Source organism: Carcharodon carcharias, chromosome 36, assembly GCF_017639515.1.
Source record: "Carcharodon carcharias isolate sCarCar2 chromosome 36, sCarCar2.pri, whole genome shotgun sequence".
Classification (NCBI taxonomy): domain Eukaryota; kingdom Metazoa; phylum Chordata; class Chondrichthyes; order Lamniformes; family Lamnidae; genus Carcharodon; species Carcharodon carcharias.
This window is the reverse complement of record NC_054502.1, coordinates 6547974-6574655: the sequence shown is the minus strand read 5'-3', so window position 1 is coordinate 6574655 and position 26682 is coordinate 6547974. Positions and strand designations below refer to the sequence as shown.

Below are 26682 nucleotides of genomic sequence, written 5' to 3'. Positions count from 1 at the left end.
TCCCCCCTCCCTCCTCCTCCCCCTCCTCCCCCTCTTCCCCCTCCCCCTCCTTCCTCCTCCCCCTCTTCCCCTCCCCCTCCTCCTCCCCCTCCCCCCTCCTCCTCCTCCCCCTCCCCCCTCCTCCTCCTGCCCCTCCCCCCTCCTCCTCCTGCCCCTCCCCCCTCCTCCTCCTGCCCCTCCCCCCTCCTCCTCCTGCCCCTCCCCCCTCCTCCTCCTGCCCCTCCCCCCTCCTCCTCCTGCCCCTCCCCCCTCCTCCTGCCCCTCCCCCCTCCTCCTCCTCCCCCCCTCCCCCCCTCCTCCTCCTCCCCCCTCCCCCCCTCCTCCTCCTCCCCCCTCCCCCCCTCCTCCTCCTCCCCTTCCCCCTCCTCCTCCCCCCTCCTCCTCCCCTCCCCTTCCCCCTCCTCCTCCCCTCCCCTTCCCCCTCCTCCTCCCCTCCCCTTCCCCCTCCTCCTCCCCTCCCCTTCCCCCTCCTCCTCCCCTCCCCTTCCCCCTCCTCCTCCCCTCCCCTTCCCCCTCCTCCTCCCCTCCCCTTCCCCCTCCTCCTCCCCTCCCCTTCCCCCTCCTCCTCCCCTCCCCTTCCCCCTCCTCCTCCCCTCCCCTTCCCCCTCCTCCTCCCCTCCCCTTCCCCCTCCTCCTCCCCTCCCCTTCCCCCTCCTCCTCCCCTCCCCCTCCCCTCCTCCTCCTCCCCCTCCTCCTCCTCCTCCGCCTTCCTCCCCCCTCCTCCTCCTCCACCTTCCTCCCCCCTCCTCCTCCGCCTTCCTCCCCCTCCTCCCTCCCCCCTCGTCTCCCTCCCCCCCTCGTCTCCCTCCCCCCCCTCGTCTCCCTCCCCCCCTCGTCTCCCTCCCCCCTCGTCTCCCTCCCCCCCCTCGTCTCCCTCCCCCCCCTCGTCTCCCTCCCCCCCCTCGTCTCCCTCCCCCCCCCTCGTCTCCCTCCCCCCCCTCGTCTCCCTCCCCCCCCTCGTCTCCCTCCCCCCCTCGTCTCCCTCCCCCCCCTCGTCTCCCTCCCCCCCCTCGTCTCCCTCCCCCCCCTCGTCTCCCTCCCCCCCCTCGTCTCCCTCCCCCCCCCTCGTCTCCCTCCCCCCCCTCGTCTCCCTCCCCCCCCTCGTCTCCCTCCCCCCCCTCGTCTCCCTCCCCCCCCTCGTCTCCCTCCCCCCCCTCGTCTCCCTCCCCCCCTCGTCTCCCTCCCCCCCCTCGTCTCCCTCCCCCCCCTCGTCTCCCTCCCCCCCCTCGTCTCCCTCCCCCCCTCGTCTCCCTCCCCCCCCTCGTCTCCCTCCCCCCCTCGTCTCCCTCCCCCCCTCGTCTCCCTCCCCCCCTCGTCTCCCTCCCCCCCTCGTCTCCCTCCCCCCCTCGTCTCCCTCCCCCCCTCGTCTCCCTCCCCCCCTCGTCTCCCTCCCCCCCCTCGTCTCCCTCCCCCCCCTCGTCTCCCTCCCCCCCCTCGTCTCCCTCCCCCCCCTCGTCTCCCTCCCCCCCCCGTCCCCCTCCCCCCCCCCGTCCCCCTCCCCCCCCCTCGTCCCCCTCCCCCCCCTCGTCCCCCTCGTCCCCCTCGTCCCCCCTCGTCCCCCTCGTCCCCCTCGTCCCCCTCGTCCCCCCTCGTCCCCCCCTCGTCCCCCTCGTCCCCCTCGTCCCCCCCTCGTCCCCCTCCCCCCCCCCTCGTCCCCCTCCCCCCCCCCCCCCGTCCCCCCCTCGTCTCCCTCCCCCCCTCCCCCCATCCCTCTCCCCACCCACTTCGTCAGATGATTTCAGGGTTCCTTTGCATTTTGTACGGTTTTTGCCCATCCTGGTTCAGCAGTCTCCGGTTTTAATCCGTGATCAGGCCTCAATATGCCGAGCTGTCCTCTAAGTATCAGAGAACGAGTGTTTTGAACAAATTGGTCAATGTTTGACTCTCCATTCACCCCCCCATTTCCAAAACCCAAAATGCTGATCATGGAATGATCCAATGCAGGAGGAGGACATTCAGCCCATCATGCTTCTCCCGGCTCTTTGTGAAAGTGCTATCCAATTAGTTCCACTCCCCTGCTCTTTCCCCCATTGCCCTGCAATTTCCTTTTTCCCTCAAGTATTTATTGAATTTCTCTTTTGAAAGTCATATTGAATCTGCCTCCACTGCCCTTTCAAGCAGCATATTCCAGATCATAACAACTCGCCGCGTTTCAAAAAAATAAACCCCTCTAGTACTTTTGTCAATGACCTTATATCTGTTTTCTTGTGTTAACCATCTTCCTGCCAGTGGAAACTTCTATTTATTCTATCAAAACTATTGAACACCTCTGTCAAATCTCCCATTAACCTTCTCTGCACTTAGAAAGATCCCAGCTTCTCCATAACTGAGACTCCTCATCCCTGATACCTGGGTGGTTTTTTTCTGGTTGTTCTTTTAATTGAAACAAGTTGAATGATCAAGTCCAAATTTGTAATAGGAAGACAACTTGCATCACTGACAGTTTTGAATAATTCACCAGAACAATAGAGGCAAAATCATTGGAGTTATTCACAATACAATTATTGTAGCTCGAGGGAGTTATCGTCCTGGAGCAGTGAGCTTCCATTTATTTCAAGAAGGCAGCACACCACCACCTTCTCTTGGGCAACTAGGGATGGGAATAAATGCTGGCCCGTGAATGAATAAAAAATAAGTTTCAATGACCTGTTTACATCTCAACCTTTTCCTAGCTGTAATTGTGGCATTTTGGTATTTTTGTGAACTTTCACACTGGCTGCCACTGTGTGTCGGTGGTGGAGGGAGTGAACGTATAAGATGGTAGATGGGGTGCTGATCAAGAGGACTATTTTGCTCTGGATGGTGTCATCAGCGAACATCCCCACTCCTGACCTTATGATAGAAGGAAGGTCATTGATAAAGCAGCTGGAGATGGTTGGGCCGAGGACATTACTTGGAGGATCTGCTCAGAATGACTTGTGACTCAGATGATTGGCCTCCAACAGCCACAACCTTTGTGCTAGATAAGACTCCAACCTGTGGAGAGTTTTCCCCGATTTCCATTGACTCCAGTTTTGCTAGGGTCCTTGATGCCACACTTGGTCAAATGCTGCCTTATGTCACCTCACCTCTTGAGTTCTTTTGGCCCTAATTGGTCGAAGGCTGTAATGAAGCCAGGAGCCAAGTGGCCCTGGTGGAACCTAAACTGAGCGCCAATGAACATGGTCGACGACCCTTTCTATCACTTTGCAGATGATCTCATCTCATTTGTTTCATTGCTGTTTGTGGGAATTTGCTGAGCACAAGATGGCTGTTTGCCCTCCCTTATTTTCCAACAACAGCAACATTTTAACAGCTTGTTGCTCTCCACCATTGGCGGTGTGTCCTTCAGCTACCTGGACCCTAAGCTCTGGAATTCCCCCCATAAACCTCTCGCTCTCTCTCTTTGAGACGCTCCTTAAGATCCATCTTTAACTTTTGCTCACCTGTCCTAATGTTTCCTGATGTGACATGGTGTCAGATTTTGTCTGATCACACTCTATGAAACACCATGGTACATTTCACGAAGTTGAAGGTGCTAAATCGATGATGCTATTGTTGTACAGCTGTAGTGTTATATTAGAGAAGGTGTTAGATGATGCTGTTCAAATCATAAGCTTATTCTCACAGTACTGGAAGCCACAAACCTTAAATAACTTGACCTCCAATCGGATTGGTTTACGCGCATACCAGTGTTGTAAGGGTGTTGCATTCGTTTCTATGGATGGGGAATTTCCATCCATAGAATATATGCTTTAACAACCGGAGTGCTCCACGGTTTCACTGTGACTTGTTACAGTGGAGATCTCACTCCAAGTTATGCACAAGTGCTTATCGAAGGCCGAAAGCCCTTTGACTTCTAATTTAAAATGTAAAAGACTAATCCTTGGAATGTGTCGAACAGTTTCTCACTATTTACCCTGTCCATACCTCTCAGGATCTTGAATACCTCTATCGAGTATCCTCTCAGCTTCCTTTTCTCCAAGGAGAACAGCCCCAACCTCTCCAATCTATCCTCATTGCTAACAGTTCTTCATCCCGGGAATCATTCTGGTGAATCTCTTCTGTGCTCTCCAGTGCCTTTAAACCCTTCCTCAAGTATGGCGCCCAGAACTGTACGCAGTATTCCAGATGAGGCCCAACTAGTGTCCTATATAAGTTCAACATGACCTCCTTACTCTTGTACTCAATGCCCCTATTAATGAAGCCTAAGATATTATATGCTTTATTAACTGCTCTCTCAGCATGCCCTGCCATCTTCAATGACCTTTGTACGTATACACTGAGGTCCCTCTGTTCCCGCACCTCCTTTAGAGGCTCTTCCTTTATTTTATATTATTTCACCATACTTTTGCTGCCAAGATGAATCACCTGATACTTCTCTGAATGAACTTCATCTGCCACTTGTCTGCCCATTTCACCAACATGTCTGTGTCCTTTTGAAGTTCAGGACTGTCCCCATCACAGTTGACAACATTTTCAACCTTCGTATCATCTGCAGATTTTGAAATTATGCGCTGCACACCACAGTCCAAGTCATTAATATACATCAGGAAGAGCAAAGGTCCCAACACTGACCCCTGGTGAACTCCACTACACACTTTCCTCCAATCTGAAAAACATATCACTACTCTCTGTTTCCTGTCACTCAGCCAATTTCTTATCCAAGAGCCTACTTTCCCTTTTATTCCGTGACCTAGAATTTTGCTCACAAGTCTGTTGTGTGGCACTATATCAATTGCCTTTTGAAAATCCATATACACCACATCAACAGCGTTTCTTTTATCGACCTTCTTTGTTACCCCCTTCAAAAAACTCCAAGTTAGTTAAACACGATTTTCCCTTGATGAATTCACGCTGCCTTTCCTTAATTAGCCTGCACTTGCCTAAATGGTTATTGATTTTATCCCATACTATAGTTTCCAGAAGTTTACCTACCACTGAGATCAAACTGACTGGTCTGTAGTTGCCGGCTTTATCCTTGCGCCCCTTTTTGACCAAGGGTGTAACATTCGCTGTTCTCCAGTCCTCTGGCACCTCCCCTGTATCTAAGGAAGACTAGAAGATTATCACTAGTGCCTCTGCAATTTCCACTCTCACTTCTCTCAGAATCCTTGGATCCATCTCATCCGGCCCTGGTACCTTATCTATTTTAAGTAAAGATAGCCTTTCCAACACCTCCTTCTTCTCGATTGTAAGCTCTTCTTGTGTACCAGTTCTTTGTCCTTTTCCATGATTAACCTAAACCTTATGATACAATGGTCACTGTCCCCTAGAGGCCCTCCCACTGATATTTGATCCACTTGGGCCAATTCACTCCCCAGAACCAAGTCCAAAAGTGCATGTCCTCTCGTTGGACTGAAAACACACTGCTGCAGAAAGTTACCTTGAACATACTCCAGGAACTCTCACCCCACTTGTCCTTTTGCACTATTCCTATTCCAGTCTATATCGGGATAATTGAAGACCCCATTATGATTACTCCATAACTCTTGCACCTCTCCGTAATTTCTTTGCAAATTTGTTTCTCCACATCCCTTCCACTGGTTGGTGGGCCATACACTGCACCAATCAATGTTATTCCTTCTCTCTAGTCAGAGAGATTCTGCCCTTGATCCATCTGGAACATCCTCTCTCTCCAGCACTGTAAAGCCATCTTGGCACTACCTCCCCCCAACTTCCTTTCCTGTCTCTCTTGAACACCCTGTACCCAGAAATATTTAATGCCCAGTCCTGCCCTTCATTGAGCCAATTCTCTGTTATAGCAATAATATCATAATTCCATTTGTCAACCTGCAGTTCACCAATCTTATCAGCCACACTCCATGCATTCACGTACATGAACATCAGCCCGGATTTAGCCTTTTTTGCTTTCTGCCTTATTCTGACCCCATCTAATGACTTACTATTGCATACTCTAATTCTGTCAAACTCTCCAAGAATTCTATCTAACTTGATGCAAATCTCTGATATTTCCTCGTTATCAGTTGATACCTCACTACTTCCCACTTCCAGTTTTTCTCCTCTGCATTCTGAATTTCCCCACCAGGTTCCCATCTCCCCCCCCCACCGCCGCCAATCTAGTTTAAACCCTCCCCAACAGCTCTAGCAGACCGCTTCGTGAGGATACTAGTCCCAGTCATGTTAAGGTGTAACCCGTCCTTCTTCTACAGGTCCCACCTGCATCAGAACTGATCCCAATGCTTCTGAAATTAAAGCCCTCCCTCCTACCCCATTTGTCCAGCCACATATTGAACTACTCAATCCTCCTATTCTTATGTTCACTAGCACATGGCACTGGGAGTAATCCTGAGTTTACTGCACTTGAGGTCCTGCTTTTTAATTCCCTTCCTAACTCCTTAAAATCTGCTTTCAGGACCTCATCCCTTTTCCTACCTATGTCCTACCACGACCTCTGGCTGTTCACCCTCCCCCAAAAGAATGTCCTGCAGCCGTTCTGTGACATCCTTGACCTTGGCACCAGGGAGGCAACTTACCATCCTGGAGTCATGTCTATGGTCACAGAAACGCCAGTCTGCTCCTTGAACAATGAAATCCCCTACTACTACTATAGCACTTCCACTCTTCTTCCTCCCCTCCTGTGCAGCTGAGCTACCTGTGATGCCATGGACTTGGCCTTCGTTACAGTCCTCTGAGGTACCATCTCACTCATCAATATCCAAAATAGAAAAGCAGTTAGAGAGCAAGATAGCCTAGGGGATTCCTGCACTACCTGCCTGTTTCTCTTAGATACTCTGGCAGTCACCCATTCCTTCTCTGCCTGTGTACTCCTTAGCTGCAGTGTGACCGCCTCTCTCAATGTGCTATCCACGTAATCCTCAGCCTTGTGAATGCACCACAGTGATCTCAAGTTTCTGCAGCTGGTGACATTTCCTGCAGATGTAATCATCGAGGGCACTTTGTGCCTGCATGCCTCCCCACATCCCGCAGGATGCACACTCCACATAGCCGAGCTGTACTTACGTACCTCATAAGACATACCTTATACTTTATATAAAGCGTTTACTACAGTATTTACTCATTTATTTTAATCTTATTTTAGAATAATTCCTATGTATACTACAATTTACCGTGTTTCTCTCAGCCTTGCTCCTTCCCGAGCTGTTTTAACTCTCGACTCCACCCTCAAGCCTCGTCCCTTTTTGCACTCTTTTAACTCCCGGCTCTGCTGATAATGACCTTCTCGAAGACCATTACTGGTGTAGAGAGAGCATACAAACTTAAAAGGGTGGTCAAGGTGCTCAAAGGAACAAGTCTAGGTGGTCCGTATTAGGCTCTGAGGTCTGAGTGCTTTTGACATGGGCACTGGTTTTAAAATTCTGTAACTTTGGGACATTGCTAAATTTCCCAAAGATTTGATTAGGTAAATAGGGACCAAGTATTTCCACTGGCCAGTGAGTGGATAACCAGTGGGCTAAAATTGTCAGATTATCTGCAGAAGGAGATGCAAAAAAATTTCCTTGGTGCAGAGGGCTACATGGATGTGGAACGTCCTACCTGAAACATGGGTGCAAGCACCTTTTTAAAAGAGGAAGCAGATAAATAATTAAAATGGGAAAGGGCTATGGGCCTGAGTGAATAGCTCAGTGTATGATGGGCCGAATGGTACCCTCCTGCATGGCAACTTTGAATGATTCTATGAAATGTCCCAAAACAGGCTGATGCTGCAGAAGATCTGCATGTATTCACAAGAACTCGAGTGTTCCTATCTCAAAACTGCATTTAAATGTGGCATTCATAGCTCCCTCGATTAGTTTATTTCTTCAGGGCAGTGTGTAACTGAACCACTCCAACCAGAAAGTCCCAGGTTCAATCCCTGCCCTCTGACGACTGCCAAAGTCAATTGGCGCACCACTGGGTTGGTGGGTGGTGGTGGTGGGTGGGGGGGGTGGAGAGGGGGCAAGACTGACCAGCTACATAATGGTGAATTGGATGAATATAGGAGGGTGCCTTTGAAAATTTAGCTACAGAAGGCGTATAGATCATCTTTAAAAGAGATATTGAAGGTGAACTGACATTACATGAGCTGCAGATCAACGTGTGGTTATCAGGGATTCATGCAATGACTTCAGCTGTGTTTCTAAACAAGATGGATGGTGAGATTGTGCTTTTACTGACATTGTCTTAGTCTTAATTCATCTTGATTCTCAAAATGCTTGGGATGGAAAGGCTCTGTAATTTGTCCCTGCTATTGCTGCCTTCTAGGTTGTGATGCCACCCTAATTTGATTTGTTTTTCCATTTGTGACTGATTTCAAAGTTGCTTTTGAATCCAGGACTTGGCTTGTTTGATATTTTTTGGCCACATCCAGGATTCAGGAACTTCGACCCCCTATGCCACAGACCGTCTTAACGCTGTTTCCTTGGGGTTGCATGTTTGCTCGGTTATGGAGCTTGTATTTATTTTAACTGCACGTTCATATGCTTTCTATTGCAGAGGCGACAGAGGACGTGGCCGTGGACGCTTTGGCGCAAGGGGCGGCCCAGTTGGGGGGTACGTGTCATGAGAGACTCGTTTGTTTAAGATTCTGTCTGTCACAGCCCAGATTTTATTAATTTGAAACTTTATTTCTTTTCTGCATAAACAGGTTCAGACCATTTGTCCCTCACATTCCGTTTGACTTTTACGTGGTAAGTGACTGTGCAATTTTCTCTCTCTCTCTTTAAGGCGCTTTTGTTCTGGACATAATTTTACAGCGGCCCTTTCTTCAGTACCTCATCCGCTGGCCGTTCTGTGTGTTTGAGCCTCAGCAGTGCGTCTCGGCAGCTGTTCAATATGGGGGTGGTGGGGAGGGTGGGGTGTGAATTGCAAATAAGCCCAATCCTGTCCCCTGCTGTTGTCCAGTTGTCCAGCAGGAGCCACTGGGATAGTGATCAAGGACAGGGCCCCTCATTCGTCCTTTTTTAAACACTCTCTAGCCCATGGGAGAGGTCAGTTGCTGCACCTTCCTGACTGAGGTCCACACAGACTAGAAATTTGGAATTCTTTACCAAGGAGAAGATTGTCTTAATGCAATATTTACATATTGATGGGTAAAGAAAAAAGAATTGTGATAATTCGGTGCCTTTCATAACCTTGGGACATTCCCAAAACCAGTAAAGCACTTTAGAAGTGTTGTCACTGTTGTAGGAAATATGTTTGCCAATTTGTGCACAGCAAGCTCCCACAAACAACAATATGATAGGGACCAAATTATCTGCTTCAGTGATATATTGGGATGCATATTGACCAAGACACTGGAGAGAATTTCCCTCTCATCTTCAAATAGTACCATGGGATCTTTTACCTCCCGCCTGAGAGGGCCGATGCGTCCTCATTTTATAATCCCAACCGAAGAGACAGCACCTCTGACTCTGCAGCATTCCCTCAGTGCTGAACTAGAGTATCTGCCTTGATTTTTGTCTTCACACCCCTGAGGTGTAAATCCACGGTCTTTTCATTCGGGTGAGAATGCTGTGCACTGATGCATGGCCGGCACAATAATTGTTAAAGCTCAGCACAGAGCGTAGGTGTCACTGGGCACCTCAGGTTGTCCCGTGGCTCTGAACTGTCAGCCTCTCTTCTGTTGGCCAATGACGCAGTGCCCACATGACTGGTGTGAAAAGAACTTCATGTGGCCAGGAATGTAGAGTTGCCCATGGAACTTTGCGAGAGCTGGTGTTTGTGATTGTGCGCACAATCAGTGGCGGGGTTCCTTGGACCTGTTCTGTAAATTCCGTGAATTCAGCATTTCCAACAACCTGGACATAACACAATCGTGCCCGAACGCCACTGCAGGAGTGTTGTAACTTCCATTTGATGCTCGGGCTCAAGTGCACCATTTGGACCGACGCTGCGCTGCAGTACTGAGGAATTGCTGCTTGGACGGACAGGCTGCCCTTCAGACGAGACATTAAACCAAGACATCTGTTTGAAAGGACATTAAAGAACTGATGAAACCGTAAGAAAAGGAGTAGGGAGTTACCTGGCCATCGTACCTCTGTCATTTAACACACAAAAGCAGATTAAGCAACCCCTTTTGTTATGGGATCTTGTTGGTGCATCAGTGTCATGGAATTTCGAGAGTAATTTATTTAATGGGAAGCATTTTGAAATATTTTGATGTTTTGTAAGGCTTTATGTAAATGCTGGCATTTCTTTTGGTTAATGGAAAATATCTTGACACTGGTGACTCCACTTGTCAGGATGGCTTTAATGCTGGTGGTAGCAGCTGCTTTTATACTGCAGGAAACCAGCCTTTGTCACGAGCTCCTGATGCTTCCACTGCTGAATCTACCTGTCTCACTTAAAGCAACCCTGCAGGTCCAAGAATAACCTGGATCTTCTGAGTTTGTCAACATTAAGGAGCAAGATTTAGTGGCTCAGATTCAGGGCCATTGATCACCTGGAATCGCAACTAAAACAGCATAGGTATAACTTCAGTCCCTTTGAGGCAGAGAAATTTACAATAGGAATAAGGGAGTGCTCACGATATTAAGCATACTTTGCATCATGTTAGAAGACACACACAAAAAATTCCAGAAATAGTGGGGAACCAAGATGCTAGTGCGAATTGGACATCAAGTATTAGTAAAGAAATAGTACCGGAGAAATTAATGGAACTAAAAGTTGACAAATCCTCTAGACCTGACTGTCTGCATCTTAGGCTTTTAAATGTGTTGGCTGCAGCAACAGAGGATGCATTGGTTTTGATAACCTAGATTCTGGAACAGTAGTCGTGGATTTGGAAGGTAAGAGACACAAATCAGCTATTTGATAAAGGAAGGAGTAAGAATACAGAGGACCACAGGTCAGTTAGCCTGATATCATCGACTAAAATCCTAGAAATTTATGGCACAGAAGAGGCTGTTTGACCATTTGGAAAATGCTAGAATCAATTGTTAGGGATGTGATAACAGCACTTAGAAATTCATAATCTGATTGGGCAGAATTAACATGGCCTTATCAAAGGAATATTGTTTGACAAATGTGTTGAGTCCTTTGAGATTGTACATAGGGTGGATAAGGGGGAATCAATAGATACAGTGTATTTGAATTTTCAAAAAGCATTTGCTAAGGTACCACACAAGAGGTTATTGTACAAAATTAAGCCTCGTCTGACGGGGGCTAATAAATTAGCACAGATTGAGGATTGGTTAGCAGACAGAAAACAGGGTAGGAATAAACAGAGCATTTACAGATTGGCAGGCTGGTACTGCAGTCACCACAGGAATCAGTGCTCGGGCCTCATCTCTTCACAGTCTGCACCAATGATTTAGATCAGGGGACCAAATGTTATGCATCCAAGTTTGCTAACAGTACAAAACTAAGTGGAAAAGCCAAGCTGTGGGGAGGACGCAAAAGAGGCTTCAAAAGGAATATAAACAGGTTAAGAGTGAGCTAGAGCATGGCAGGTGGAATATGAGATGAGGTGAGAGTGACTACCTTTAACATCAAGGTAGCATTTGACCAAGTGTGGCATCAAGGAGCTCTGAATTAAGGGGACAATTTTCCACAGCTTGGAGTCTTACCCAGAACAAAGAAAGATGGTTGTGGTTGTTGGAGGTCAGTCATTTCAGTTGCAGGACATCACTGCAAGAGTTTCTCAGGGTAGTGTCCTAGACCCAGCCATCTTCCAACTGCTTCTTCAACGATCTTCCCTCCATCGTAAGGTCAGAAGTGGGGATGTCCGCTGATGATTGCACAATGTTCAGCACCATTCATGACTCCTTAGATATTGAAGTAGCCCATGTCCAAATGCAGCAAGACCTGGACAATATCCAGGCTCGGGGCTGACGAGGCAAGTAACATGCACGCCACACAAGTGCCAGGTAATGACCATCTCCAGCAAGAGAGAATATAACCATCACTCCTTCGCTCCTTGACGTTCAATAGCATTACTGTTGCTGAATCCCCCACTATCAATATCCTGGGGGGTTACCATTGACCAGAAACTGAACTGGACCAGCCATGGGTCAAAATCCTGGAACTCCCTTCCTAACAGCACTGTGGGTGTACCTACATCACAGGAACTGCAGCGGTTCAAGAAGGCAGTTCCCCACCACCTTCTCAAGGGGCAATTAGGGATAGGCAATAAACGCTGGCCCAGCCAGCGAGACCCACATCCCATGAATGAATAAAAAATGTAGTGTGGAGAAATGTGAAGTTATCCACTTTGGTAGGAAAAATCGAAATGTGGGCAATTTTTTTAGATGGTGAGCAACTGGGAAATGTTGGTGTTTGCAGTGTTGCTGGGTGTCCTTGTACAGGAATCACAAAGTTAACATTCAGGTCCAACAAGCAATCAGGAAAACAAATGGTGTGTTAGCCTTTATTATAAAAGGTTTGGAGTATGAGTTAAAGTCTTACTGCAATTATGCAGGGCCTTGGGGAGACCATGCCTGGAATACTGTGTACAGTTTTGGTCTCCTTACCTAAGGAAGGATAAACCTGTCTTGGAGGGGGTGCAATGAAAGTCACTAGACTGATTCCTGGTATGAGGGATTGTCCTATGAGGAGAGATTAAATTGAGTAGGCCTATATTCTCTAAAAGAATTGCAGGTGATCTTATTGGGTCATAGAATTCCTATGGAACTTGACAGTATAGGCGCTGGGAGGATATTTCCCCCAGCTGGAGAAGTTAGAACATGGGGGCCACAGTCTCCGACTAATGGGTTGAGCATTTAGGACTGAGATGAGGAGAAATTTCTTCTGGATCTTCAGAACCCTCTACCCAGGAGAGCTCTGGATGCTGAGTAGATGATATATCCAAGGCACAGAGCAATAGATTTTGACATGTTAAAGAAATTGAGTGAAATGAAGATAATGCTAAGTGTAGCTGAGATAAACCGTCAGCCATGATCTTATGGAATGGCGGAATAGGCTCAAAGGGCAAAATGGCCTACTTATGATGTGTCACTGGTGTCTGGGTGAAGCCATGGGCATAAGGGAAAGGGTAGAAAATGAATAAAGATATAAAGCCTGGACTGTCAGATTCATTGATACCTTTTTGAAGGGATATTAAACCAAGGATATTTAAACAGGAGAACGTTCAGCTTCTTGCACCTGTTCCTTTACTGCGTTGGTTAACCTGTAGCTTATTGCCTTTAACCCACCCTTGCCACATTATCCCTTAACACCCTTAAAGATGCCAGTCTTTAAAATTTCAACTGGCTCAGCATCCATAGCCTTTTGGGGATAGACTTCCACTGCCCTTTGTATGAATCAGCACTTCTTGGTTTAACTGTAGCACTAAATTTTAAGAATCCTTGTTCTGGGTCCTGCCCTCAAAGGAAATAGCTTATTTAATTCTATCAAATCATTTCAGCCATCTCACTGAGATCACCCCTTAACTTTCTAAACTTGGGGGACTACAAGCTATGATCTTATTGAATGGCAGAGCAGGCTTGAGTGGCAGAATGGCTTACTTCTCCTATTTCACAGAAAATCTACAGCACAGAAGGAGACCATTTGGCCCATTGTGTCTATGCCACAAGAGAAAGCGTTCTCCAGCCTAATCCAGCTTTCGAGCTTTTGGCCTGTAGCCTACTGAATGCCGTGATTTCTGTGACCGGTAGACATAACTTATCTCAACAAGCTCTGGTATCATTGTGGTGAATCAGTGATTCACCCATTCCAAGGCTATTTTATTTTTCTGGAGTTGTGATGCTTAGAACTGTACTGCGGATAAGACCTAACCGAAGCTCTGTATGACTGAATCGCAGCTTCTTTCCCTTTGAGTTCCAGTTCCCTGAGGTAAAGGCTGTATTCCAGTTAACCTTGTGATTACATTTTGTATCTGTCTGTCTACCTGACCTAGTTTGTCACCATTAATAAGATGTTCCAATTTATTCTTGGACCTAAAGTTTGGATGAGCTCATACTGAACTTCCATCTGCCACCATTTTGCTTGCTCGTTTAACCTGTCCTTTTGTAACTTGCTGCTCCCAGCTGCACAATTTACTTTGCCTCCTAATTTGATACCATCTGCAAGTTTGTATATACACCCTTCGGTTCCTTTTATCCAAGTATTGATGCATACAGTGAAAAACTTTTCCCCCATTACCATTTTAAGATGTTAAATCTAACGTGATGTTCTTTCCCCTTGTACCACTGGTTTCTTTGTTCTCCTTCTCCACTTAAAAACAGACAGACTTTTATTTTAACAAGTCTGCCATTTCCGAGTTATCCACTGTGGTTCCCCCCCCCCCCCCCCCCCCCCACAACAACCACACTATCTCTCTTCCAATCTCACCTGTGAGAAAGTGAAGCACATTAACTGCCTCTAAAACCCTTATGCAACAGGTACTCATCTCGTCCCTTTTTCAAGGTACCAGCTGACCCAGTGCCAGCCAATTTCTCTGGAAGTCTGCCGCATCCATTGTCCTATGTGTAGGAGTTACTTTTAACTGTGTTCAGGATTGTTAATGTTGCACAGTGTAGTTTCTGTATTGATTAAGAACTCGTACTATCGTACAGATCAAATGAGAGCAAAATGCTTACTTGCCTTTATGCCCCCAAGTTTTGTTTTTCCAAACGGATGTGCTTTTCCCCTCCGCCTCACAGTGCGAGATGGCCTTTCCCCGGGTGAAGCCTGCTCCCGATGAAACTACTCTGAGCGAGGCCTTATTAAAGCGGAACCAGGATCTGTCCCCAACTCCATCTGAACAGGTAAGAGTGGAGGCGTGTGGGCATGTTGATGGACACCTCTGTGGGCATGTTGTTGGACACCCCTTAAAAGCATGCATTTGAATTGGCTTTTCAAAGCTCAGTTTCCACCAACTACACAATTCTTTGGGGAAATGGTTGAAGTGTGAGGTGATGTCTCCGCGCAGAATTTGAGCAATTTCAGCATCCCAGCCCAGATAATACTTGCTCTTGGAGATATTGAGTCATTAGCCAGGCACACACCCACTTGCTGCAGCTGTACTGTATCCATGTGCCTAATCAGTGTGCTGGTGGACTATTCAGCTGTGGGTGGCCTCACAGCTGATGTAACTCTGATTCCGCCCTCACCCGCTTGGGCGTTTTACAACCAGAAACAAGTGGTAACCCTCAATAGTTTCTCTTCTGCCGCTGACTGCATAACCTGGCTGATTCAGCGTGAATCAGGAAACCAACCTTCTGATTCCCGGGGAAGGTAACATAGATCCTCTTCTCCTCCTGGTCTGGAGGCGCCCTCCTCTACCTATCACCATCTAGTTTGGGACCTCGCACCGAGCTGTTGATCCCTGGTCTACCATGTTGCCACATTGCACTGGACCAATGACAGTCTTAAATCTGCTGTTTATGTCAGCACCTTTCACTTCATTATGAACTCCTGGGGTAGGAAATGTCTCTCGTCAGCATGCTTTTCAAGTTAATCAGCCTGACTGATTACATCCAGGATTTGGGTAAATTGCTAACAGGTGGCACTTTATTGGTGTTTTAAGGGCCCATGCAGTTGGTAATGTGTTTCCCAGGAGTGGGGTGGCTGCAAACTGGCTTCCTGGTTCTCCTGAAGTTGTCTCCCCCCCTGCCCACCGTGCACTTTGATTAATAGAGCAGCCTGGGGCTTAAGAGCTTCCTTGCTGTCTGCAATGTTACTGGTGTGGCCAGGAGGCAGGAAGTTTGGGTATTGAAGTTAATTTTATACAAACGCTTGAAATAAATCTGTGGTGTAGTAACTCTGTTAATAGAGATGTTGCTGTTTCCTAGGCCTCAATACTGTCCTTAGTTACCAAGATTAACAATGTGATCGACAATCTGATTGTGGCTCCAGGCAACTTTGAAGTGGTAAGTTGAGCAACCGATATCTCTCCTAATTTTTGACTTCAGAATCCTCTGGGACAGTGATTATTGTTGGGTTTAAGTGTTAACAACAACTTGGATTTATATAGCATCGTCACAGGATCATATAAAGCAAAATATGACACCATGTCACATAAGGAGATATTAGGCCAGGTGACCCAAAAGCTTGGTCAAAGTGGTGTGTTTATAGCATGCCTTAAAGAAGGAAAGAGCCAGAAAGGCGTAAGGACAGAGCTCCAGAGCTTCGAGTCTATTCAAAATGAAATAAAAACCATTGTTAACTGAAAGAGAGGAGTCATTCTCATTTGATGCTTTAGATAGCCTTTTGCAGACATGGACTGCATATACCTACTGATTGCTTGCTCTTTTTCCCATTTCACCCTTTCTTTGCCTGTCAAGGGATGGGGAGTTGACTGTGAATCAATATTTCCTGGTCGTTTTCCCATTCGCACGAGCTGGTGATTTTTCTTTTCCATCTTTGGTAGCTTATGAATTTTTATTTAATGCTATCCAGTGACACCAGTCCAATTGTTTGCACCCTGTCAAAGCCCTCCGCTCCCCAGAGTGATCCGCAGCCACCTGCCAAATTTCAACGCTGTCCATGCTGTGTGTCATCTAGCTGTGTGCTCTGTTAGCACATGGGTGAACGATGTGTCTTGTTCCTAAACTTTTGTGTTCTCTTGTGGCGTCAGCGGGGCTGGGGATGAAGGTTAGATTACTGTTGATGACTATTCTTTGTTGTTATGTCTGGTTCAACTCCTCTCTGTCCCGCTCTCCTCCTAGGCTCCTTCTAGGTCTGTTATGATTGCAGTTCCATACCTGTACACTCGGTGTGACCAGATCATTTTTCTCTGTTGGGACCTATGCTCTGTGGTACTTGGGAGGGATCACTGACTTAGTTTCTTTAAGTTGCCCCATTAAGATTCCTCGTTTTTTAACCTGAAGCTCCCTTGGTAAAACTGTCTCCTGGGTTGGACTGGCAGGCAAGGATACTGCAACTGGGGGAAGCACCCCTTGTAAAGTGCAAGTTTGTGCGCTGTTGGCGAGGGTAATTTTGATCTTAAGGCTCTCTGCTGTTATATAGGCTGCTGAAATTCACTTGTCAGGACTTGTATCCAAGAATGACATTGCCACCGTGGAATTCTAACCTGGTATAGAACTTAATACCTGTAGCGGAGGAGTTAGGGAGCAGCTGTGTTGTGCCGATCCACTTTGTGCCCATGTTTTTGCCGTGGCCAAATGTTAAATTTATTTTGTCGTCTTATTTTCCTTCCCAAAAGCAAATTGAGGAAGTGCGTCAGGTCGGCTCGTACAAGAAGGGAACCATGATGACTGGGCATAATGTCGCTGACCTTGTTGTCATCCTAAAGATCTTGCCAACCTGTGAGTATCGTAAATAAATCAAGGGAGGGTCTCATTCACAGTTCTCTTGCAGGGTATTAAATATGTAACTACAGCAAATTAAAACACATTGTCGAAGCTTTTCATCTTGGACTCATCAGGACAGACGCAAGAATGCCAAATTTCAAAGGGAGCAACAATTTATTCTGCATGAGAAAAAGGGTGTTGATTGGCTGGCAAGTCGGCTCTGATTGGCCAAGATGTTGCCATGGCAAATCCACCAGGGAGCTATTGTCTCCGATGGTTTTGTTTATTCAAAAAAAGATGAAATGTCTGGACATAGTCCTTGTTCTCTTTGAAATCTTGTGTCTGTCCTGATGAGTGTAAGATGAAAAGCTTTGACAGCATGCCTTTATTTTTCTCAGCAATACTCAAGCTCAGTACTACCGAAACAACCATAAATATGTAACACTTAATTCAAACATTCAGAACCCTTATCAGGATTATGCCAACAAAGTATTGGATTTAATTCTTTCCTATACTCGCATGCCATTGTTGTATCTCCTGACCCAGAAAGCTCATGAATTTCCATGAAAATCTGGTGTGATTTGTTTCCTAACATGATTCTGTCACCCAACCCTCGGGTTTGGTTCTAATAATGTGTTAATTGTGCTCTACTGGCTGAAGGGAGTGTGAATGGTATTTGGAGACTCAGCATATATGGAAACGCAGTGTTTTAGAAAATGGCAAGGTCCCAGTGTTTAACAGCAAATCCTTAGTACATTGTTACCCAGTTCACCATGCAGGGATGTTATCGCAGCCTGTCAGGGATGAGGGGGAATAAAAACTTTGTAGTTTTTGAGGTCCATCTGCCTGTCACATTAAGTCTCTCTTGTGGCAGCATCTAATTGTATTCAAAATAATCCCTGTGTTTTATTCACCGTGAGCTTGGCTTGCAGCTTATTGCTCTTTGGACAAATTTCCCCATCTGATCTGTTGTAAATTCACTTTCTCTTCCTGCCCTCTGGTTTTATTCTTAATCCCCAATTACCATATCTGTCTATCTATGACACACAGCATTTCACTTACCTTGTAACTCTCCCAGCCAATTTCTTCCAATATTGTAAACCATGAGCTCCAATAGTCCTCCCTCCTGGCTCATCCGTTCACACTCGGGGATCAGTCTTGTTGCTCTTCGTCGCTCCTTCGAGCATAACTATATCTTCCATCTAAGACTAGATGCTCGAGAAAAAGTACTGGAAATACGCAGCAAATTTGTCAGCATTTGAGAAAATAAAGCATGCTAATGTTCCTGGGCTTGGACCCAATGTCAGGTGTGCTTTGCCGATTCTGACAAAGGTTCTGCAACTGAAATGAGTTTCGTTTTCCATGCCATTGTTCAGTGTGTAACCTCTGCTCCGAACGTCACCCTTGGGTAAAATCTAATTGTGTGTTTTCTTTCCCTTACCCTCAGTGGAAGCTGTTGCTGCTCTGGGTAACAAGGTGGTGGAAACCCTCCGAGCCCAGGAACCCTCTGAAAGTGAGTGTTGCTGAACTCTCTTCAGCCTTTGTTTTGCCATTTGCAAGTTTTCCTTTCTGCATTTGATTTTCGAGCTGTGATTGGGAATCCTGATGAACTTTATCTGTCACGAGGGGTGTCACAGGTTGTAGCCAAGGCATGATAGAAACCAGTGGATCTCCTGTAGCTTTGCCCTCAAAGTCAGGGTAAAAATTCCCCCAGAGTTTGAGAGTCATGCTGTTGGTGTAGTTATCGTGTCAGCGGTTTAAGCGGCTCCTGACTTGTACAGTAGTAGACACAGCGGCACTGCTGAATACGTGTCCATTATTTACATAGCAAGTTGAATATATTATAGGTGAATTTATTAAAATGCCTTCAGGGACCAGGCTGTTGGGACTGGCTGTTAAAGCCTAGTGAGAAACGGTCCTTTGAACCCAGACACATGGAAGTGTCTTTACTGCCAGCATTAAAGGTCCTACAAGAATGAGTTTGGAGCTGTCACAACTGACCTCGTACAAGGATCATCTTCGGAGCAAGCTGTGCTCTGTCTAGGATGGGTGTGGTGGCTATAATTGCCAAGCTTGTTCTGAGAGGCTGTGAGCATGGTTGCTGTGGGTAATGTTTTCACACTGCTGAGGGTGGTGATATTGCAGCTAATTCTCCTTTTCTCTTGTGTTTGACCCCTTGTCGCTCAGCTTTGGTGAGGTCAGGAGCTCAGTGGAGAGGTCCGTGGGAACCTGTGCTGCCACCCAGAGCACTGTTAAAAACAGATATTTGTAATAAGTACACTGCTGAAATTCCTCCAATGGCTTGGTATAAAGGCACCATTGGAAATACAATTAGCCTTGATGCTGCTGGCTGGGAGAAGGAGAATTCAGCCAGGGGTCCAGCTGCTGATAACCTTCTACTAGAATAAGCTGAATTGTGGACTTTGGGTGAAGATCTCCAAACTTGACCGGCCTGCCCAGCACCCAGTGCCTGACCGTGTACCCAAAGGATAGATGGTTAAGAGTAAGGTGCTGGAGGGACCTTAGCATCTCTGCAGCCTGTTTTCCAAGTCTGAAGGAGGGATTGACGAGGAGGTGGGGTTCAAATTGCTGCTTGGCTTTATATTTGAGCTCTATCAGACCCTAAAGCACTTCAGGCAGGGAGGATGCATGCTCAGGGAGACTTTTTAAGTGAAGTGCTACAAAAGGTTGGTGTTTTAGTACATCAGAGCTAACTGTTCTTCATTTGTTTCCAGTTCTTACTATGATCACTAACGAGACCGGCTTTGAGATCAGCTCACCTGATGCCACTGTCAAAATTCTCATCACCACTGTCCCGCCCAACCTACGCAAGCTTGATCCAGAGCTCCATTGTATGTATCATTACCTTATCTGAACTTTTTCAGAATTTGAGTGTGATTTTCACCTTGTACAATACTGCACACTTCCCAAAATTTCAACACAGTGCTTCACGTTTCCCAAGTGAATCCTGAAACAACTTGGCTGCCTACTAGGGTGGGTGGGATCTAATAGTTCAGGGCAATCGCATCCAATCCTTTCTGTTCTTGTGAAGAATACTGATCAGGATATAGGGAGAGTTCACCGCTCTTTGAAATAGCACCGTGGGATCTTTTACCGAGAGGATAGACAGGCCCTCGGTTTAGCATCTCATCCACAAGCCTGCATCTTTGACACGGCAGCATTCCCGACAGTACTGCAATGGGAATTTCAACCTGCATTTTGTACTCATTGTGGGATTGTGGGACTTGAACCCACCACCTCCTGACTGCGAGGCGAGCATGTTATCCACAGCTAACGCTTGGGACTTGGTCTGCTGGAGTACAGTCCATTGTATGGTGTTAGAACTTTGACAGATCGTTGATGTTTTCTGCTACTCGTCAACTCTAAATATGTCAGTTTACAGTCTAATTACATTGGCCCTCCCTGCAAGTTCCATACCTGGAGCTTGGTGCATTTATGCCTCTGTGACCAAGCTGCCCCCATTAGTTTGCTTGTAACATGATCGGTAGCAACCTTAGCATTGGTTTGTCATCTGTGAAAATCAGCAAATGTTAAATTAACGGAATCGTGGTGGGGTGTGAATTTCAGATAACTGTGCCCTAAACAGAGTGCCATTAGCTTAAAAACCTGCGGGGAGGTAGATTCCAATGCCATGCTCGTCCATTATTCACGGGTGTGCACCCCAGCAGGGAGTCACTGTACTCACGGGTGTGCACCCCAGCAGGGAGTCACTGTACTCACGGGTGTACACTCCAGCAGGGAGTCACTGTACTCACGGGTGTGCACTCCAGCAGGGAGTCACTACTCAAGGGTGTGCACTCCATCAGGGATTCACAACTCACGGGTGTGCACTCCAGCAGGGAGTCACTCAAGGGTGTGCACTCCAGCAGGGAGTCACTACTCACGGGTGTGCACCCCAGCAGGGAGTCACTGTACTCACGGGTGTGCACCCCAGCAGGGAGTCACTGTACTCACGGGTGTGCACCCCAGCAGGGAGTCACTGTACTCACGGGTGTGCACCCCAGCAGGGAGTCACTGTACTCACGGGTGTGCACCCCAGCAGGGAGTCACTGTACTCACGGGTGTGCACCCCAGCAGGGAGTCACTGTACTCACGGGTGTGCACCCCAGCAGGGAGTCACTGTACTCACGGGTGTGCACCCCAGCAGGGAGTCACTGTACTCACGGGTGTGCACCCCAGCAGGGAGTCACTGTACTCACGGGTGTGCACTCCAGCAGGGAGTCACTGTACTCACGGGTGTGCACCCCAGCAGGGAGTCACTGTACTCACGGGTGTGCACCCCAGCAGGGAGTCACTGTACTCACGGGTGTGCACCCCAGCAGGGAGTCACTGTACTCACGGGTGTGCACCCCAGCAGGGAGTCACTGTATTCAAGGGTGTGCACCCCAGCAGGGAGTCACTGTATTCAAGGGTGTGCACCCCAGCAGGGAGTCACTGTATTCAAGGGTGTGCACCCCAGCAGGGAGTCACTGTATTCAAGGGTGTGCACCCCAGCAGGGAGTCACTGTATTCACGGGTGTGCACCCCAGCAGGGAGTCACTGTACTCACGGGTGTGCACCCCAGCAGGGAGTCACTACTCAAGGGTGTGCACTCCAGCAGGGAGTCACTGTACTCACGGGTGTGCACCCCAGCAGGGAGTCACTGTATTCAAGGGTGTGCACCCCAGCAGGGAGTCACTGTATTCACGGGTGAGCACCCCAGCAGGGAGTCACTGTACTCACGGGTGTGCACCCCAGCAGGGAGTCACTGTACTCACGGGTGTGCACCCCAGCAGGGAGTCACTGTACTCACGGGTGTGCACCCCAGCAGGGAGTCACTACTCAAGGGTGTGCACTCCAGCAGGGAGTCACTGTACTCAAGGGTGTGCACTCCAGCAGGGAGTCACTGTACTCACGGGTGTGCACCCCAGCAGGGAGTCACTGTATTCACGGGTGTGCACTCCAGCAGTGAGTCACTGTACTCACGGGTGTGCACTCCAGCAGGGAGTCACTGTACTCACGGGTGTGCACCCCAGCAGGGAGTCACTGTATTCACGGGTGTACACTCCAGCAGGGAGTCACTGTATTAACGGGTGTGCACTCCAGCAGGGAGTCACTGTATTAACGGGTGTACACTCCAGCAGGGAGTCACTGTATTAACGGGTGTACACTCCAGCAGGGAGTCACTGTATTCACGGGTGTACACTCCAGCAGGGAGTCACTGTATTCACGGGTGTGCACCCCAGCAGGGAGTCACTGTATTCACGGGTGTGCACTCCAGCAGGGAGTCACTGTACTCACGGGTGTGCACTCCAGCAGGGAGTCACTGTACTCACGGGTGTGCACTCCAGCAGGGAGTCACTGTATTCACGGGTGTGCACTCCAGCAGGGAGTCACTGTACTCACGGGTGTGCACTCCAGCAGGGAGTCACTGTATTCACGGGTGTGCACCCCAGCAGGGAGTCACTGTACTCACGGATGTGCACCCCAGCAGGGAGTCACTACTCAAGGGTGTGCACTCCAGCAGGGAGTCACTGTACTCAAGGGTGTGCACTCCAGCAGGGTGTCACTGTACTCACGGGTGTGCACCCCAGCAGGGAGTCACTGTACTCACGGGTGTGCACCCCAGCAGGGAGTCACTGTATTCACGGGTGTGCACTCCAGCAGGGAGTCACTGTACTCACGGGTGTACACCCCAGCAGGGAGTCACTGTATTCACGGGTGTACACCCCAGCAGGGAGTCACTGTATTCACGGGTGTGCACTCCAGCAGGGAGTCACTGTATTAACGGGTGTGCACTCCAGCAGGGAGTCACTGTATTAACGGGTGTGCACCCCAGCAGGGAGTCACTGTACTCACGGGTGTGCACCCCAGCAGGGAGTCACTACTCAAGGGTGTGCACTCCAGCAGGGAGTCACTGTACTCAAGGGTGTGCACTCCAGCAGGGTGTCACTGTACTCACGGGTGTGCACCCCAGCAGGGAGTCACTGTACTCACGGGTGTGCACCCCAGCAGGGAGTCACTGTATTCACGGGTGTACACTCCAGCAGGGAGTCACTGTACTCACGGGTGTGCACCCCAGCAGGGAGTCACTGTATTCACGGGTGTACACTCCAGCAGGGAGTCACTGTATTCACGGGTGTACACTCCAGCAGGGAGTCACTGTATTCACGGGTGTACACTCCAGCAGGGAGTCACTGTATTCACGGGTGTGCACTCCAGCAGGGAGTCACTGTATTCACGGGTGTGCACTCCAGCCGGGAGTCACTGTACTCACGGGTGTGCACTCCAGCAGGGAGTCACTGTATTCACGGGTGTGCACTCCAGCAGGGAGTCACTACTCACGGGTGTGCACTCCAGCAGGGAGTCACTACTCACGGGTGTGCACTCCAGCAGGGAGTCGCTACTCACGGGTGTGCACTCCAGCAGGGAGTCGCTACTCACGGGTGTGCACTCCAGCAGGGAGTCGCTACTCACGGGTGTGCACTCCAGCAGGGAGTCGCTACTCACGGGTGTGCACTCCAGCAGGGAGTCGCTACTCACGGGTGTGCACTCCAGCAGGGAGTCGCTACTCACGGGTGTGCACTCCAGCAGGGAGTCGCTACTCACGGGTGTGCACTCCAGCAGGGAGTCGCTACTCACGGGTGTGCACTCCAGCAGGGAGTCGCTACTCACGGGTGTGCACTCCAGCAGGGAGTCGCTACTCACGGGTGTGCACTCCAGCAGGGAGTCGCTACTCACGGGTGTGCACTCCAGCAGGGAGTCGCTACTCACGGGTGTGCACTCCAGCAGGGAGTCGCTACTCACGGGTGTGCACTCCAGCAGGGAGTCACTACTCACGGGTGTGCACTCCAGCCGGGAGTCACTACTCACGGGTGTGCACTCCAGCCGGGAGTCACTACTCACGGGTGTGCACTCCAGCCGGGAGTCACTACTCACGGGTGTGCACTCCAGCCGGGAGTCACTACTCACGGGTGTGCACTCCAGCCGGGAGTCACTACTCACGGGTGTGCACTCCAGCCGGGAGTCACTACTCACGGGTGTGCACTCCAGCCGGGAGTCACTACTCACGGGTGTGCACTCCAGCCGGGAGTCACTACTCACGGGTGTGCACTCCAGCCGGGAGTCACTACTCACGGGTGTGCACTCCAGCCGGGAGTCACTACTCACGGGTGTGCACTCCAGCCGGGAGTCACTACTCACGGGTGTGCACTCCAGCCGGGAGTCACTACTCACGGGTGTGCACTCCAGCCGGGAGTCACTACTCACGGGTGTGCACTCCAGCCGGGAGTCACTACTCACGGGTGTGCACTCCAGCCGGGAGTCACTACTCACGGGTGTGCACTCCAGCCGGGAGTCACTACTCACGGGTGTGCACTCCAGCCGGGAGTCACTACTCACGGGTGTGCACTCCAGCCGGGAGTCACTACTCACGGGTGTGCACTCCAGCCGGGAGTCACTACTCACGGGTGTGCACTCCAGCCGGGAGTCACTACTCACGGGTGTGCACTCCAGCCGGGAGTCACTACTCACGGGTGTGCACTCCAGCCGGGAGTCACTACTCACGGGTGTGCACTCCAGCCGGGAGTCACTACTCACGGGTGTGCACTCCAGCCGGGAGTCACTACTCACGGGTGTGCACTCCAGCCGGGAGTCACTACTCACGGGTGTGCACTCCAGCCGGGAGTCACTACTCACGGGTGTGCACTCCAGCCGGGAGTCACTACTCACGGGTGTGCACTCCAGCCGGGAGTCACTACTCACGGGTGTGCACTCCAGCCGGGAGTCACTACTCACGGGTGTGCACTCCAGCCGGGAGTCGCTACTCACGGGTGTGCACTCCAGCAGGGAGTCACTACTCACGGGTGTGCACTCCAGCAGGGAGTCACTACTCACGGGTGTGCACTCCAGCAGGGAGTCACTACTCACGGGTGTGCACTCCAGCAGGGAGTCACTACTCACGGGTGTGCACTCCAGCAGGGAGTCACTACTCACGGGTGTGCACTCCAGCAGGGAGTCACTACTCACGGGTGTGCACTCCAGCAGGGAGTCACTACTCACGGGTGTGCACTCCAGCAGGGAGTCACTACTCACGGGTGTGCACTCCAGCAGGGAGTCACTACTCACGGGTGTGCACTCCAGCAGGGAGTCGCTACTCACGGGTGTGCACTCCAGCAGGGAGTCACTACTCACGGGTGTGCACTCCAGCAGGGAGTCACTACTCACGGGTGTGCACTCCAGCAGGGAGTCACTACTCACGGGTGTGCACTCCAGCAGGGAGTCGCTACTCACGGGTGTGCACTCCAGCAGGGAGTCACTACTCACGGGTGTGCACTCCAGCAGGGAGTCACTACTCACGGGTGTGCACTCCAGCAGGGAGTCACTACTCACGGGTGTGCACTCCAGCAGGGAGTCACTACTCACGGGTGTGCACTCCAGCAGGGAGTCACTACTCACGGGTGTGCACTCCAGCAGGGAGTCACTACTCACGGGTGTGCACTCCAGCAGGGAGTCACTACTCACGGGTGTGCACTCCAGCAGGGAGTCACTACTCACGGGTGTGCACTCCAGCAGGGAGTCACTACTCACGGGTGTGCACTCCAGCAGGGAGTCACTACTCACGGGTGTGCACTCCAGCAGGGAGTCACTACTCACGGGTGTGCACTCCAGCAGGGAGTCACTACTCACGGGTGTGCACTCCAGCAGGGAGTCAGTACTCACGGGTGTGCACCCCAGCAGGGAGTCAGTACTCACGGGTGTGCACCCCAGCAGGGAGTCACTGTACTCAAGGGTGTACACTCCAGCAGGGAGTCACTGTACTCACGGGTGTGCACTCCAGCAGGGAGTCACTGTACTCACGGGTGTGCACCCCAGCAGGGAGTCACTACTCACGGGTGTGCACCCCAGCAGGGAGTCACTGTATTCACGGGTGTGCACTCCAGCAGGGAGTCACTGTACTCACGGGTGTGCACTCCAGCAGGGAGTCACTGTACTCACGGGTGTGCACTCCAGCAGGGAGTCACTGTACTCACGGGTGTGCACTCCAGCAGGGAGTCACTGTATTCACGGGTGTGCACCCCAGCAGGGAGTCACTGTACTCACGGGTGTGCACCCCAGTAGGGAGTCACTGTACTCACGGGTGTGCACCCCAGTAGGGAGTCACTGTACTCACGGGTGTGCACCCCAGCAGGGAGTCACTGTACTCACGGGTGTGCACCCCAGCAGGGAGTCACTGTACTCACGGGTGTGCACCCCAGCAAGGAGTCACTACTCACGGGTGTGCACTCCAGCAGGGAGTCACTGTACTCACGGGTGTACACTCCAGCAGGGAGTCACTGTATTCACGGGTGTGCACTCCAGCAGGGAGTCACTGTACTCACGGGTGTACACTCCAGCAAGGAGTCACTGTATTCACGGGTGTGCACCCCAGCAGGGAGTCACTGTATTCACGGGTGTGCACCCCAGCAGGGAGTCACTGTACTCACGGGTGTGCACTCCAGCAAGGAGTCACTGTACTCACGGGTGTACACTCCAGCAGGGAGTCACT

At 50.0% G+C, this 26682-nt stretch overlaps 1 protein-coding gene across 2 annotated transcripts in view; it reads left to right on the top strand.

Annotated features, from left to right (window-relative positions):
* ilf2 (interleukin enhancer binding factor 2) overlaps positions 1-26682 on the top strand; it is a 38722-nt gene that overhangs the window by 810 nt on the left and 11230 nt on the right. The window contains exons 2-8 of one of the 2 annotated variants that reach the window (XM_041179819.1): positions 8437-8493; positions 8588-8630; positions 14544-14648; positions 15675-15752; positions 17048-17150; positions 18583-18648; positions 19871-19987. In XM_041179819.1, coding sequence (XP_041035753.1) covers positions 8437-8493; positions 8588-8630; positions 14544-14648; positions 15675-15752; positions 17048-17150; positions 18583-18648; positions 19871-19987 — 569 coding nt within the window. The remainder of the gene's footprint in view (positions 1-8436; positions 8494-8587; positions 8631-14543; positions 14649-15674; positions 15753-17047; positions 17151-18582; positions 18649-19870; positions 19988-26682) is intronic. The other variant, XM_041179820.1, reaches the window with a different exon arrangement.